General features: G+C 40.2%; 1 protein-coding gene across 16 annotated transcripts in view; it reads left to right on the plus strand.

Annotated features, from left to right (window-relative positions):
• R3HDM1 (R3H domain containing 1) overlaps nucleotides 1-5,263 on the plus strand; it is a 199,467-nt gene extending 194,204 nt beyond the window's left edge. For all 16 annotated transcript variants that reach the window (XM_038565078.1, XM_038565077.1, XM_038565079.1 and 13 more), the window contains 3 exons: nucleotides 2,536-2,618; nucleotides 3,094-3,178; nucleotides 3,909-5,263. In XM_038565078.1, the coding sequence (XP_038421006.1) occupies nucleotides 2,536-2,618; nucleotides 3,094-3,178; nucleotides 3,909-4,270 (530 nt within the window). In that variant the 3' untranslated portion in view covers nucleotides 4,271-5,263. The remainder of the gene's footprint in view (nucleotides 1-2,535; nucleotides 2,619-3,093; nucleotides 3,179-3,908) is intronic.
• The last annotated feature ends 10,719 nt before the right edge of the window (nucleotides 5,264-15,982 follow it).

A 15,982-nucleotide genomic window follows, 5' to 3' on the forward strand; every position in this document is an offset into this window, starting at 1 on the left:
CTGGGCATATTTGTTTATTACCGTATGCTCTCTTAACCTTAGTGTTTCATCACTAGTTAATGATTACTATCTTAGTAATTACTTCGATTAAATAATTACTTGTGTTAGAGTTAAAATGACTTTAACTTACTAGCCTTAGACTCCGTTTCTCTATAGTAGTAATGCATGATGCTATAAATCCATAAATTTGTTTTTTATTTCTAATGTCTTTATTACAGTAGTGTATATCAAGAGTTTATTCAAAAGTGTATTCAACTTATTATTGAGGCTTCATTGAGGGCCTCATTGTGCCCGTGACATACAGAAATGAATAAGATGAAGTCCTCATCCTCACTGACCCTCTCAGTCTAGTTGGAGGAACAAATAGCAAATGGATGATTATAAAATAATATGGAAAATATTGATTTTCTTTTCTGGAATTTATCCTAAGAATAGTGCACACAACAATTTGTCCACAGAAGAGTTTGGTCTATAGCAGAAAAATGCAAAACCTAAATGTCCATTAGTAAGGATTAGATTTGGTTTATCTATATAAGGAATACTATGTAGTTATCCACAAATCATGTTTTAAAGAATTGTTAAAAGAAGAAATATTCACAGTACAGTGAATGATTTTAAAAAACAGGTTATGCAAAGAGGAGTGGGAGATACAAACTTCCAGTTATGGAATGAATAAGTCACAGGGATAGGAAGTACAGCATAGGGAATATACTCGGTGGTATTATAATAGCATTGTACACTCGTGATTGGTGTAGCATAACATATAACTTGTCTAACCACTGTGTTGTACACCTGAGACTAATGTAGCATTGTGTGTCAACTATACTCCCATTTAAAAAGGTTGGGGAGGCAGGCAGCACTTGGCTGGCTCAGTTTGTAGAGCATGTGACTCTTGATCTTGGGGTCATGAGTTTGAGCCACATGCTGGGCATAGAGATTACTTAATTTAAAAAAAATATTTTTAATTAAAGAAAAAGTTATATAGGCATTTCAAAAAAGAAGATACACAAATGTCTAGTAAATCTTTGAGAAGGTGCTCAACATCATTTATTATTCATTAGGGAAAAGAATATAAAAATCCAAATGACATATCACTTTGCCCCACTAGCATGGACATAATCAAAAAGATTAACACCACTGCATGTAGGTGAAGTTACAGAACAGTTCAAATTCTTGCACATTGGTGTAGAGGTGTAAAATCTTAAAGCCACTTTAGAAAAAGATTTTAGTTTCTTACAAAGCTGATCACTTACTTTGCAATGCAGCAAATCCACTTCTAGGTATTTACCCAAGAAAAATGAAAGCATGTCTATGCAGACTTGCACAACAACATATATATCCACCTTATTTTATTTTGATTACTGCTGTCTATAGTTCATCTCTGTATTTCAAAAGAATACTGCTCCATAGGCCTAAACTTAACTCTGACTTTCTTGCAATTGTTTTTTATGCATCTTCATGCTTCTCTGATCTCAACGTTAAGCCATCATGGCATATCTGCCCTTCAAATAGTGCTTGAGAAGGAGCAAATCTGTCCTGCCAGAGAGCTGGCCTAGCACCTTCACACTGTTGTTCATCTGAAAAGAGCTCCATGGAGTAGGGGAAGGTCTGCACCTTGCTTTTCTGTTACGAAGCTTTCAAGAGAAGGGATATATGATTCCCTGAAGTGTTTTTCTAGCACCTATGCATAGTCCCTCTCCAAATACAGAATATGCTGAATTGGGGAGCTTATGGATAAAATAAAATGAGAATTTAAGAAACATTTTTTAAGATTTATTTATTTATTTCAGAAAGGCGTCCCTTTTTTTTTAAGTTTTTTTTAAGATTTATTTTAAAAAAATAAAAATAAATAAAAAATAAATAAATAAATAAATAAAAAGATTTATTTATTCATTCATGAGAGACACAGAGAAAGAGGCAGAGACATAGGCAGAGGAAGAAGCAGGCTCCCTGCAGGGAACCTGATGCGGGACTCAATCCCAGGACCCTGGGATCTGTCTCTGCCTCTCTCTCTGTGTCTCTCATGAATAAATAAAATCTTTTTTTAAAAAAGTATTTTTCAAAAAAAGTAGTGACTTTAGAGAAGTAGAGAGCTTACTGTTTTTCCAGGATTTTTTTCTTTTCCTAAAATGTAAAGTATATTAATTTTTAATCATCATAGAAAACGTGGATTTTAGCATCTCAATTGGGTGGAATGTGTATTACAGTTATTTTGGAGGATCGCATATGGAATGTCAATGTAAATTAGGGAAGTTTCTCTCCATCCTATCCCCTGTCTACATAGTTCCCACCACTTTCCTTCCTCCATAGCCACTGTTATTTGTCCTTACACCTCTCAGAAGTTTACCCCAGCTCTTTAGGAAAACGGAAACTTTTAATTCTTTTTAAAAATATGTCAGGACCTACACTTTTTTATTCTACCAAATGTGTTTCCCCTACGCATCTTAACTCTTTTGGACATTTTAGAAAACTTTGGGAAATACTTTTATACCTGAGCAGAGAAAAATGTAAAGATGTTTTTTTATTGACTTTCAGGAGATGCCAGATATCCATTACTTGGCCAGCCTCTGCAGTACAACCCTCCTGCTGTTCTGCACGGACACATTCCAACCCAACAGGTGTAAAGCTCGCGGTCTGACGACCTAGGCTTTGTTGGCAGAACATCATACTTGTGTTGCAGAGAGTGTAGCAGGCCCTGGGTCCACCTGTTGGCGCTACACAAGGGAGACCTGTGTGCCTCAGCCAGCGAATTTATCAGTGTTGTCTGGCTGCATTGAGCCTGGGTCTGGCCCCCCTGCGAGCAGACAAGGGAGATGGTGGTGTGCTGTTTGCTTGAGCAGTCATGCTCTAGTGCTGTCCAAAAATGAGGGGTGGGGGAAGGTGTGGCTGAGGCATTAGGGCACCCTTGCTTATGCAAGTGTCTGGTCATAGTGAGGGACAGGAATGCCATTGCACAGGGGCTGGGATTGGATTTTTTTCTGTTGAAGTACAAAACCCAGACTGAGTATCTTTAGGTGTTAAGTGTTTAAACATTACAGTCACACATTTTTCAGCATTCTTAACCTTATTTTTCATCTGTTTGTGGGTCTTCAGGGTCAATCTGGCAATAGGCATGGAAATCGAGGAAGGAAACAAGCTAAAAAAGCTGCATCCACTGACCTTGGTGCAGGAGAAGCAGGTATGTCCCTGAGAGGCAATTGGATGTGGTTCTACAAACTGTTGACCAGTTCAGCAGTCTTTAAACAGAAATGGGTCCTCTGCTTCCTAAAGTCCTTCACAACATTACAGGAAGTTATGCCATCTATAATAGGGCTCTTAAAATGTGTTCTTTTAATTGTCTCATTTCAGATTTCAGAGTGCAGTAAGGTACTGGTGGATTTAGGAGGGATGCAGGGACCAAAGGGGAAAGTTCTGTGTGAAAGGAACAGATAGAATGATATTCTTTGCCTCTGTATTTGTGGAGAAAGGAAGTAGTCCGTACACCCACATAGACATAGTCTGATGAACAAATAACTGCCTTTCTGTGGCAGAGCACTTTCAATTATGTACTCCACAGCCTTGGGTGGCTACAGCAAGTGCTGTTATGTTTATTTTACAATGAGAATGGGAAGTTTGGGAAACAGCCCAAGATCACACACCTAACTAAGGGGATCTACTATACAATGCTGTATTTTCTATGTACGGTGATCAGGAAAGACTGAGGTGGGTAGTTTAGTACCAATAGCTCTATACCCCCTGCCTTAGGGATCAGTAGGAATGATTTAAAAGATGGCCGTAATTGTATTTTTGTGGGTTTGAATGGCTTCACAAAATCCCATTCATTTCTTACATCATATTTGGGCCTTTAGTATTTTCTGCCCACCATTTTGGTAACAGGGATTAGTAATTCTATACCTTTTCCATTCTAGTTGTTGGGAAGGTCTTGGAAATTACTGAACTACCAGATGGAATAACTCGCATGGAAGCAGAGAAGCTTTTTGGGGAACTCTTTAAAATTGGCGCCAAGATCCGGTGGCTCCGGGACCCTCAATCCCAGCCCCAGCTGCGTCGTCACCCACTCTGCTGTGGCAGCGGGGACAACGCCGTCAACCCTGAACGCTCTAAGCCCAGTGACTTGGCCTCCACATATACCGTCTTAGCCACATTCCCCTCCATTTCAGCTGCACAGAATGCATTGAAGAAACAAATTAACTCGGTTAACAAGTTTAAGCTGAGAACAAGCAAGAAGCACTATGACTTTCACATTCTGGAAAGGGCAAGTTCTCAGTAACAGAGCCACCCCGGACCCTTGGCCTTTATGATTCCCCTGTCCTCACCCATCTTTAATTGGCTTGGTATTTGGAGCTTCTGTTAACATGATAGAGACTCCTAGGACGTGTGGTCATGGCGTTATAGCTTTTGAAGACAGGCCAGTGATCCAGCAAAAGGGGAGAATTACACATTTCACCCCAAATGACTTTAGGAATCCACATCGGAATGATACAGAGTTAGCAGCTTTTTCTGAGGAAATGCTGTTCAAATGCCTCCTAACTTTTATAGTTATTTTGTTTTATATTTCTGAATTCTTGTATCAGATCCAAAGCTCTATTGTACAGCAAATTATTCTTCAAAGTGATTACAACCAGTTGCAACCTGTATTTCTTTTTTGCAGCCAGCACAATGTGACCCAACATAGAATTTGGGGGGAAAAGAATGCAGGAGTGGAATAACCAAGTCAAAACCATGTACTGTCTTTTTGGGGGGCTGGAGGGTGCCTAAGGAGAGCCCACAAATAGAAGATTACTCTTCCCCTGTATCTCTAAACACAAACAAGTTTCAGAAAATACAGAGCTCCCTTGTAGGGTCCTTTTCTTATTCATTCAGGTAGTATGAACATTAAGTGTAAAGTAAATTATGTTCTTAACACTTCTTAATCAAACCACTTAGATTCAAAGGGGAATAGGAATCATTTTAAGCAGGAAAATACTTCCACTTTTTTTTTTTTAAGCCTCCCTCTGATAACTAAATGCCACTAATTTGCATTCCCCTCCTTGTGGATTTTTTGTCACCTAAGGAAATGCATTTGATGAGTGCTGGAAACTTCTTAAGTGGTTTAAAATTTGTTTTCATTGTTTGCAGCGGATCACTGGACATCAAAGATTCATTGCACTTATGAACAAGGAACCTTTTTTTCAATTTCTGTGTAATTTGCAAGGCTGTACAATGTGTGCTGATGCAAGCCTTTTTCAGTTCAAGAGAATAAATGTTTACAAATATAGACCCATTTTGTCTTTTGTAAATTAAAAAACACCTTTTTAATCGGTATTGAAGACTTAACCTGTCTTAAATATTTCAATTTTAGATTTACAAAAGATGGTAGACAGTAAACACACTCATTTTATGAAAGTCCTACAAAGCATCGCTTTCTCAGTGGGAGTGATTCCTGTGGGTATGATTCACGTCATTTTGTTCTATCATAAAGTTAATACCAATCAACTAAAGACAGTTTTGAGTATAAATATACTTAAAGTCAGACAACTTTTTAAAAAAGAGAACATTATGTTTAGCTGGATGAAGAATCTGTGGTTTTAGCAGATAAATTGAGCAACCATTTGTCCAGGTTAGCTCAAATGCTTTATAGAAAGCTTTCTCTGTTTGCAAGCTGAGCACAAAGTGCTTAGGAAACCCAAAAGGTGGGAGTGTCTGCCATCTGCAACTTGCCTGGAGCCTGGTTTGCTTCCAGCCCAGAAAACAACAGGTTTTTTGCAACTCAAGAGCAACAGGTGTTACCAGACTCTGGGGCAGATGTTCACTCACTCTAAAGCTTTTGCAAAGTCCAACTTGATCTCAGGGAATCCCAGGCCTCCCCAAAAGCTGGTACATCCTGATGTTGAATATTGTACTCCTGGGAGAAGTTGGAGCTGCCTTTGAATCATGTCAAATTAAGGAGCCTTGCACAGAGGAATAAGTAAGAATGAGCACCGTGAAAGTGCCTCATTTCCACGGCCCATTGAATTTTTATTATTTTTGACTGGAGAGAGTCAAAGGAGAGGATGCACAGTTAGGGCCATCACTGCAGCAAGAATCATTACTCAGTCATACATGGGGGATGGAGACCAAAAAAACTAAAACCTTTGGGGTTATTTCAATTCTCTGAATATGTAACTTCTGCAGTAAGATTCCTGGTAAATGTAAGTGGGTTGTTGTTTTTTTTTTTTTTGATTGAGATATAATTGACATACAATGTTATATTAGTTTCAGGTATACAACATGATTTATATGTATTGCAAAATGATCACAATGTCTAGCTAATATCCATCACCTCATATAGTTATCAATTTTATTGTGTGATGAGAACTTCTTTTGAGAGAGAGAACCTGCATCCATAGGGGTCCAGCAGAAGGAGAGAGCGAATCTTAAGCAGACTCCACGCCCAGAGCAGAACCCATCACAGGGCTCAGTCTCACAACCCTGAGATCATGACTTGAACCAAAATCAAGAGCTGCTTAACTAACTGAGCCCCACACACACCCTTTATGTGTGATAACTTTTAAAACATATTCTCTTAGCTACTTTCAAATATACAATATGGTATTATTAACTGTAGTCACCATACTATACATTAAAATCTGTTTTTTCTTTCAGCCCTTGGTTTACCCTCCCCAGAGAAAATAGGTCAGAAACCAGAGCAAAGCTATTATGAAGTCAGCTCTTAGCCATCCGCCTACCACCCCTGCAATTCCCTGACAGTCACATGGGAATACTACTGAAATTGCCAACCGCCCACATTACAAAAATATGCACACATTCCCTGGGCTATATTCCTCTGTTCTTTTTGATCCTCCAGAATCTGATTTCACCTACAGAAAAATGGTGGGAAGAAGAAGCACATACAGGAAGCTTTTAAGATGTGATTTGGCCCAGACTTTAAACCTTCCTAAAGACAGCTTCAAATGTCCCACAGCCTTGGCTGTGGATTTTCCCAGAGCACTGACCATATTTAGGGACATGTAGTACTTTTACCAATAAAACAGTCCATTCTAAAAAAAAAACAGTCCATTCTTTTTTTTTTTTTTTTTTAAGATTTTATTTATTCATGAGAGATACACAAGAGAGAGAAGCAGAGACACAGGCAGAGGGAGAAGCAGGCTCCATGCAGGAGCCCGATGTGGGACTCGACCCTGGGACTCCAGGATCACACCCTGGGCTGAAGACAGGCACTAAACCACTGAGCCACCCAGGGATCCCAAAACAGGCCATTCTTAACTATGCCAATAATAGCAGCTCCAGCAGTCCTTTGGGAATGATAGAGGTCACTTTATAAGTGACCACTTTTTTTTTTTGTCCACTTTTGCTACTGTATTAGAAAAATGAGAATATGGCTTAATGTTTTTAGGCACTTGGTCCATGAAGAACATGAATATATTAGGTATGTGTTTGTGAACCTAAAGCACAAAAAGTGTTTGCCGTGGTGCCAGCAGTAATTAATAATTGTCATCTGAGCTGACAACAAAATAGGTGTCTGAACCCTCACCCAAGCTTAGCCATTGTTTTTTCCCACCAGGAAGGACCTGCAGCCTGTGACTAGTGTGGAAACACAGGCCTCAGGAGAACCACAGTGCCTGAGTGGCTTGAGAAGAGTCAAAGCCAATACATCCACAGCTACCTCAGGCAGCTGCAAAAGTTGGGTTCTCCACATGTCATCAGCAACAGAAAAACTGCAGATGTAAGATATCAGCAGAGGCTAGCCTCAGGGCTTTTGTGAGGAAGCCAGATCCCCTGTCCCATTATGAGTTGATGCTAAAAGAAACTCAGAAGCTCACATGAACACATGAAGTCTATAGGCCTTCACCAGTCCAGAAACAGGAGGTATGGTGGCACTTTTATCTACCTCATGCCTACATATACTCAGGCTGCATATGACATATTAGTTCTTTCTCCCTTTAGTGTCTACCCTTGGAATCATTTTGGCTTGATTTCACCAGCATAAGAATATTGGAAGTGTATAACGAAAGACAGTAGGAACTTCTGAATCCAAAAACTGATAAAAGTTAGTTCTTTGAAAAGGAGGGGGAAGCATTGAAATAGATAAATTAGCTACGTAATCTCCCCAGCACCGCCCCCCCCCAAAAAAAAAAAAATCCCAGACTGTTTGCTGTTTAACGAACCACCCAGAATTGTGTGCTTTGAAGGCAGACCTCAGAAAGATTGACTTGGCTCCTCTCTACCTGAAATTAGCAGCCCTCAGCTCAGGATGGGTTGGGCTGAAAGTTCCAAAGTGGTGTCATTCACATCTGAAGTCCAGGGGCTGACTCCCCAATATGATGTGATGCCTCAGTTTTCTATGTGGACACTCGAGGTATTTCACTCTCCAAGGATGCTCTGTCCACGTAGCTACTCCAACAGCATAGCCTGGGCTTACATATAGTTACCACGCTGTACGTTAGCTCTCCAGAACTTATTCATTTTACGACAGAGTTTACCCATTGCCTCCTCCCCACCCCAAGGTGCCTGGTTTCTGTAAGTATGGGTTTTTTTAGATTCTACATATAAGTGAGATTGATCATACAGTATTTGTCTTTCTTTGACATTTTATTTAACACAATCCCCTCAAGGTTCATCTATGTTGTTACAAATGGCAGAATTTCCTTCTTTTTTTTTCTTTCTTTTTTTTTTTTGTTTTTTTGTTTTTGGGTTTTTTTTAATGGCTGAATAATTAAAGGCCTCTTAAGACCTGGTCTTGGAGTCCCAGAATGTCATTTCTTTTGCATTCTACTAGCAAAACAAAGTCTTGGAGCCAGCCCACAGCAGAGGAAATAAACTCCGCCTCTTGAAGAAGGAGGTGCCAAAAAGTGTGGAGGATGAAAGATGTGGCTGCAGCCATCTTTGGAAACAATTTGCCACAAACACAAATACACAAGAAGTCCCATTGACTCTGCCTCCCAACCAAATCCTGAAGCTGACACTTTCATCTTCATTACCCCCACCCAATCCAAGCTATCGTTATCGATGTGTGAATACTGACGTGCCCTTCCTGACCAGTCTCAGCTTCCACTCTTGCTCCCATGTCCTCGCATAGCCAGAATGATCTAAAAGATAATTGCCTTGCCAAAATCCTTCGATGGCTTTCTAGTAATTTTTTTTTTAAGATTTTATTTATTTATTCATGAGAGACACAGAGAGAGAGAGAGGCAGAGACACAAGCAGGCTCCAAGCAGGGAGCCCGACCTGGGACTCAATTCCAGATCTCCAAGATCACACCCTGGGCTGAAGACGGCGCTAAACCACTGAGCCACCCAGGCCGCCTGCTTTCTAATATTAAATAGCAAATGTTTATCCTGGCTTACAGAGCTCTGATCTGCATTTTAGTCTCTGATCTTATCCCATACCACCCAGGCTGTCTGCACTTGTTCCCTCTACCTGAAATGCTTTTTCCGTGAACTCTGCCAATTCCTTTATCTCTCATATGTCATCAGCAGAGAGATCTTTATTAGCTACCCAACTGCAATCTTCTTTATCACTTTATCTCAATTTTCTACGTATCATTTACCACTATTAGGTCTTTTGTTTTTGGTCGACCATTAGAATATAAGTTCCATGAGATCAGAGATCTTGCCTATCTTGCTTGTGGCTATATTCCCAAGCACCTATTAGTTGTTCAACAAATATTTGTTGTCTGTTTAATGACAAAGAGAGGATCAGAAGAATCTTAGCTTCCAGCTGTGGTCATTTTGCTATCTTGAACTCTCCTACTAAGTGATGTCAGGAGATGGCAGGGAGCTGGAATAGAAGGATGATACACATACCGTGCTCTGCTTTCTTGGCATTTAGTTTGGTTCCTTAATGACTGAGGCTGTGGCAGTGCTGTTTGGTCACAAAAGGAAGTGGAATAAAATGTGCATATAAATCCTCTAGCTGGGTAATTTTTTTCCCCTGGGTAATCTTTTAAAATGCAGATCCTAATTCAGTAGGCCTGGGATAGGGCTTGAGTCCCACATGTCTAACAAACTGCCAAGTCGATGTTGCTGGTACTAGAACCACATGTGGAGTAGCAAAGCACTAAGTCATCCCTATTTTCAGAGAAATAATTCAAAGTACATGGCTATAACTGGGATTTGCCTAGACATCCTGAGAGGAAGAGGTTATTAATATTCTAGGTGATGAGAAAACTCATATTAGTTGAAAATCACACAACCCTGACATATCAGTAGCTTCATTAATTCCACATGTAAACAAGAAACAAGCATCTTCAACTAATGTGGAAAAAAGCCAACAAATTACTCATTTTATAGTTTGGCCCCCACAATATCACATCAGCACAAATATTTATGAGTTTTTCCTCTTTAATTGTGGTCTACATTATCCTATATTCCGCTGTCACCAAAACATCATTCTGTGTGGAGGACATCTGTCAAATTTTGACACCTTTTGAATACCCTACTTCTATATTTGGGGACATTCCGACATTACAAGTCCTTCTTCCCAAAAAGAGTGGCTAGGATGACTCAATTGCCAGCTTCCCTTTTGCTCAGAAGACCATGGCTATGATAGGACTTGTGATGAGACTCCACTAGCCACATTCACATCCAGGAGAATGGGATCAGAAAGACAACAAGAAGAGGAAGCAGGTGCTGCACAGAATTCCTTGTAGTTGTATTGTTTCTGTGTGTACTATATAAATGATCTGGTTTCATTCTTAAAATAATCCATTGAAGTCAGTATTACTAGCTACCATACTGAATAGAGCAGATACAAAACATTGCATTTCTCCATTGCAGAAAATTCTAGCAGACAATGCCATCCTAGAAAACTGAGATAAAGTCTCCTACATCCTTGGTGTCCAGTAGAATTTTACATACAGTAGACTCCATAAATATTAGCTGAAGACTGCAAATACAGTAAATATCAAGTATGGATCGTGCAGTAGAGCCTGGCTGGCTCAGTCAGTAGAGCATGTGACTCTTGATCTTGCAGTCATGAGTGTGGATCCCAAGTTGGGTGTAGAGTTTACTTGAAAGAAAGTATGAATTGTATGATTTGAGAGTATAAACTCAAAAATATGCAGAGATACAGAGTAGAATAGTCAACATGTCTTCTATCTTTGGTAGCATAGGAGAGCAGTGTAGTATCTAAAGTCCCTGCCATTTCATACCTGGGCAACTGCACCAGGTTCTGAGTGCTCTCTCCACATACCTTCCCTTATTCCCCTCACCATCTACTTTCCACTCTGCAGTCAGGGTGAACCTTTTTTTTTTTTTTTAAGATTTATTTATTTATTTTAGAACGAGAGAGAGAGAGAGAGAGAGAGACTGAGCAAGGGAGGGGCAGAGGGAGAAGGGAGAGAGAATATCAAGCAGACTCCCCCACTCAGCACAGAGCCCAACATGGAGATCAGTTCCACAACTCTGAGCCAAAATCGAGTCAGACTGTTAACCAAATGAGCCACCCAAGCCCCTCAGGGTGAAATTTTTAAAATACAAATCATATATCACTTTCCTGTTAAATACCCTTCAGTGACTCTCCACAGTCCAAAATCCCTAACTTCACCTCCTAGTCTTGCATGCTATGACCTTTGCCTACCTACCCCTCTAGGCTTACCTGACACTTGCTAGATTCCTAGTCACACTGGACTTCCTAAGCTCCTTAAACATGCCATATTGTCTCCAGAGTTCTATGCAATAATGATCTCCTGCCAGAAACTGGAAACATCTGTGGCAGAGTTCGGTTAGTTTTTCGGCAAACTGTGAGAGGATGGAGGTCTCTTCCCTGGCACGTTGCTAGATTAGATTTTCCAGTCCTCTGCACCTAGATGGCCATGTGTCTGAAATTTAGCCAACAATGTGAGCAGAAGTACATGCCTGGCTCCTAAAACCTTCTGAGAGTTTCCTTCTGTCCTTGTTAATCAGAGTAGGGCCTAGAAGCTAGCTGTTATTAGTATCACCAGAGGGCTAGATAGATAGATAGATAGATAGATAGATAGATAGATAGATAGATAGATAGATAGATAGATATGCAAAATCTCAGGTCTAACCCCAGATCTACTTGAATCAGAATCTATGTCTTTAACAAAGATTTCCAGGTGATCTGTAGACATTGAAATCTGCTTGTTGGCTGCACGTAGAGAAGCTATTGGAGATCTCTGGGGATCAGCCCCTGGACGGGAAGATTCAAGAGGGGCAGCCCTGGTGGCGCAGTGCTTTAGCGCTGCCTGCAGCCCAGGGCGTGATCCTGGAGACCCTGGATCGAGTCCTACGTCAGGCTCCCTGCATGGAGCCTGCTCCTCCCTCTCTCCCTCCCTCTCTCTCTCTCTTTCTTTCTGCGTGTCTCTATGAATAAATAGAAAATCTTAAAAAAAAAAAAAATAAAAGGAAGATTCAAGAGTTCTTGACTATATGGAGGCGGGCCCCATGCACCAACTCCCCTTTATACCTCTGATTGGCATAGTCTGTGAAGTGAATGAAAAATAAGTCTTTCTGAAATTTGAGGATTTTTTTTCCCACATGTAGCTTACCCTCTGCCTGGAACATTTATTATTGCCACCTTACCTCCACCTTCTGGCTAATTTGTGCTCACAATTCAGATCTTACCTCAAATATCATTTCTTTCAGGTAGCCTACTCTTCCTCCAGAGCTCCCAATTTCGGTACTCCAAACTAAGTCATTTCTGCCAGTATTTTTTATCTTTTTTTAAAGATTTTATTTATTCACGAGAGACAGGGAGAGAGAGAGGCAGAGGCACAGGCAGAGGGAGGAGAAGCAGGCTCCATGTGGAGAGCCCAACATAGAACTCAACCCCAGGACTCTGGGATCACAACCTGAGCCAAAGGCAGAGGTGCAACCACTGAGCCACACAGGTGTCCTCATTTCTGCCAGTATTAACCCTAATAATATCCTATACTTTCTCTTCAAAGCATTAATCACAACGGTAATTATATGCGTAATTGGCCAATTAGTTCCTTAATGTTTTTCTATCCATCAGTATGTAATTTTCAGAGCAGGAAAAATGAGTACCGCTTTTGTTTACTAACACATTCTCAAATCCTACCAGTGCCTTTCTCAATAAATATTTGTCCAGTAATTAAATAAAGAAATTATCTGGCTGAGTCAAACACTTTGAATCCTGAAAGGCACACATTTATTTTTCTTAAGCATGGTTTTGGCAGGCAGGCAGAAATAATAGCTAGCATGTGGAAAGCAGCTAATTACTATGTACCTAGCACTTGCTCAACACTTATAAAGGTACCTTCTTTATGACAATAGCCCTAAAAGAAAAGTTTCTATCTTTATCCCAGTTTATTAGTGAGGGAAATTAAGTGTGAAAGGGGTGAAGAAGTTTTCTCAAGGTCACACAGTAAATGTTGGCTGTATAAATGAACCAGGAAAGCCTGACTCGAGAGTTCATGGCCTTAACTACTTCAGTTATTGCCTTAACCCTTGCTAATATAGTGCCACTTTTTGTCTTACTCACCTTGATCTCTATGAAGCCAGAAAAGAATGCCATCCCATCTTTACTCATGAAAATGTGATTGTTGTGAGTGAAGTTCGGAATATATTCAAGAATTTCTTCTCTTTTTAAATTTATATGCATCCATAAGCCTTATCTTGTAACTAAACTATTCTCTCACTGGTCTACAGGCAAGTGATTATCCTTTGTATAATCTTTGTAATTTTTTTACAGGTTTCCCTCTTTCACTCAAGAAAAAACAAAAATAGAGATTATTTTTCCCTTTACATGTTTTTTATATAACGGCTTTGCAATATATAAGTCATACAGCCTCCTCTGGTGGTAAACAGGTACAAGCTTTTATGAACAACAAAAAAAGAGGTCCCACGGTGGGACTTTATATTTCAAGATGATAATACCAGTCCAGCTTTGATTTCTTCTTCAAACAATGGTAAAGGGCTGGCACTGAGTCATTCACCTTCTTATGATTATTGGAATATATCTGAGTGGCTAGCATTAAGAATTCCATTTGTGATGGGTTTTTACCTGTGCAAGTTGATGTAGAAATCTTTGTGGTGGGGAACCTTTGGCTTCATGATACTAACAACCCAGTTGATCCACAAAAGGCATAAGGCATTGTGGGAGATAGATTAAATAGAATTGCAGCTTTTTATCTTTTGGAGGAAAGAAGACATAAACCCAGAAACTTCAATAGCTACATCAAATAAAATGTTCACAGGAGAAAACGACTATGAGAAACTGCACTCTTCCTCCAGATGTGCCACTTTACCTTACCAATTGTCTTCAGGTTCTCAGATGGAAGCCAATCCTGAGCAGGTTGGTGAAATACCAGACAACATCGTTTGTATACTTATGCCTGTCTGATGCCAGCTGAAGATGTACAGCACGGTTGGCAAACTCAAATACTTAATACTTGATAGTGCCAGAGAGTAAATAAAAAAGCAAAGTATAGGACACCTAGGTGGCTCAGGCAGCTAAGCCTCCGACTTTTGATCTCAGCTCAGGTCTTGATCTCAGGGTCATTGAGTTCAAGCCCCATGCTTGGAGCACATGGGCTTGGAGCCCACAATGGGTGTGGAGCCTACTTTAAAAAAAATATTTTTTTAATGCAAAGCTTAAAAGTAGGAGAGGCTGTGGCAGACTAGTGTACACATGAATTTTCTCAGACCGCAGTCATTAAGAGCATCAGGAGACCAGATACAGCTCATGGGCTTCAGCACAAGTGCAGAACCAAAACCTTCAAAGCTCCCACACTGCCCAGACTCAAAGGGAGCTGGGGTCCTGTATGGGATAAATAGCTGCATGACCATGGAGGCGCCTGGGTGGCTCAGTCAGATAAGTGTCTGCCTTAAGCTCAGGTCATGATTCCGGAGTCCCAGGATCAAGTCCTATATCGGGCTCCCTGCTCAGTGGGAGTCTGCTTCTCCCTCTCTCTTTACCCCTCCCTCAGCTGATGCTCAGTCTCTCTCTCAGATAAATAAATAAACAAACAAATAAACTCTTAAATATATAGCTACAGGACCTCTATGAACAAACCTGAAGCAGGCTCTAGTGATGGTCACAGAGGAGAACTTATAGAGTTCAAGAGTTGGAAAACTAGAGAATTTATGGTCTGCCAAATGGAATAGTTCCCCATTTCGGCCCAGAACCACTGTGGATAACCCGTCTATTTTTTATGACCAGAAGCCAAATTTGCGAATTCACAGTGGGGTCAGGCATGCGGGTCAAGCTGTTATAGTGTGTGTTCTTCCAATGGTCATAGACATACCAAGTAAAACCTGACTTTCTCTTCAGTGCCTCTAGACCCAAGAACAGGCCTGCTTTCTAAGATCCCTCAAAGAAGAGCTCATTGCAATGAAACCATTCTTTTTGTATCAAAGAAGTCCGTAAATCCTTGAAGCCTAGCTCACAGGAAGTCTTTTATCTCAAGAACCCAGTGTGGTAGTGGGAAGGAAAACAACAGGATATAACTATTAATACTGTATAACCATATTTCATAATTTGCCTGCTACACATCAATAAACAAGCTTCTCTTTAAGGGTCTGAATGTAAAATGGAACTTAACTTTTCATCATTGATTGAAGTCCAAAATAAGATTGATGCCATTTCTTCCAGGAGACCATCCCTGCGCCTTCCTTCTTCTCTGCAACACCCTGTACATGGCATTTTCATTTTACCCAAACTAATGTGTTATGGTCACCCATTTATATATTAGTCTTTTCCACTGACTAGAATGTAAGCTTTTTTTTTTTTTTAAGATTTTATTTATTTGACAGAGAGAGAGAGCACAAGTAGGCAGAACGGCAGGTGGAGGGAGAGGGAGGACAGACTCCCCACTGAGTAGTAGCCTGACAGGGCTCAATCCCAGACCCTGGGATCATGACCTAAGCCAAAGGCAGATGCTTAATTGACTGAGCCACACAGACGCCCCAAGTGTAAGCTTTTTGAAGATAAATATAAGATTTTTTTAATATATAAATATATATATATTTTTTAAGATTTTATTTGTTTATTCATGAGAGACACAGAGAGAAAGAGA

This window comes from Canis lupus, chromosome 19 (assembly GCF_011100685.1).
Source record: "Canis lupus familiaris isolate Mischka breed German Shepherd chromosome 19, alternate assembly UU_Cfam_GSD_1.0, whole genome shotgun sequence".
Lineage (NCBI taxonomy): Eukaryota > Metazoa > Chordata > Mammalia > Carnivora > Canidae > Canis > Canis lupus.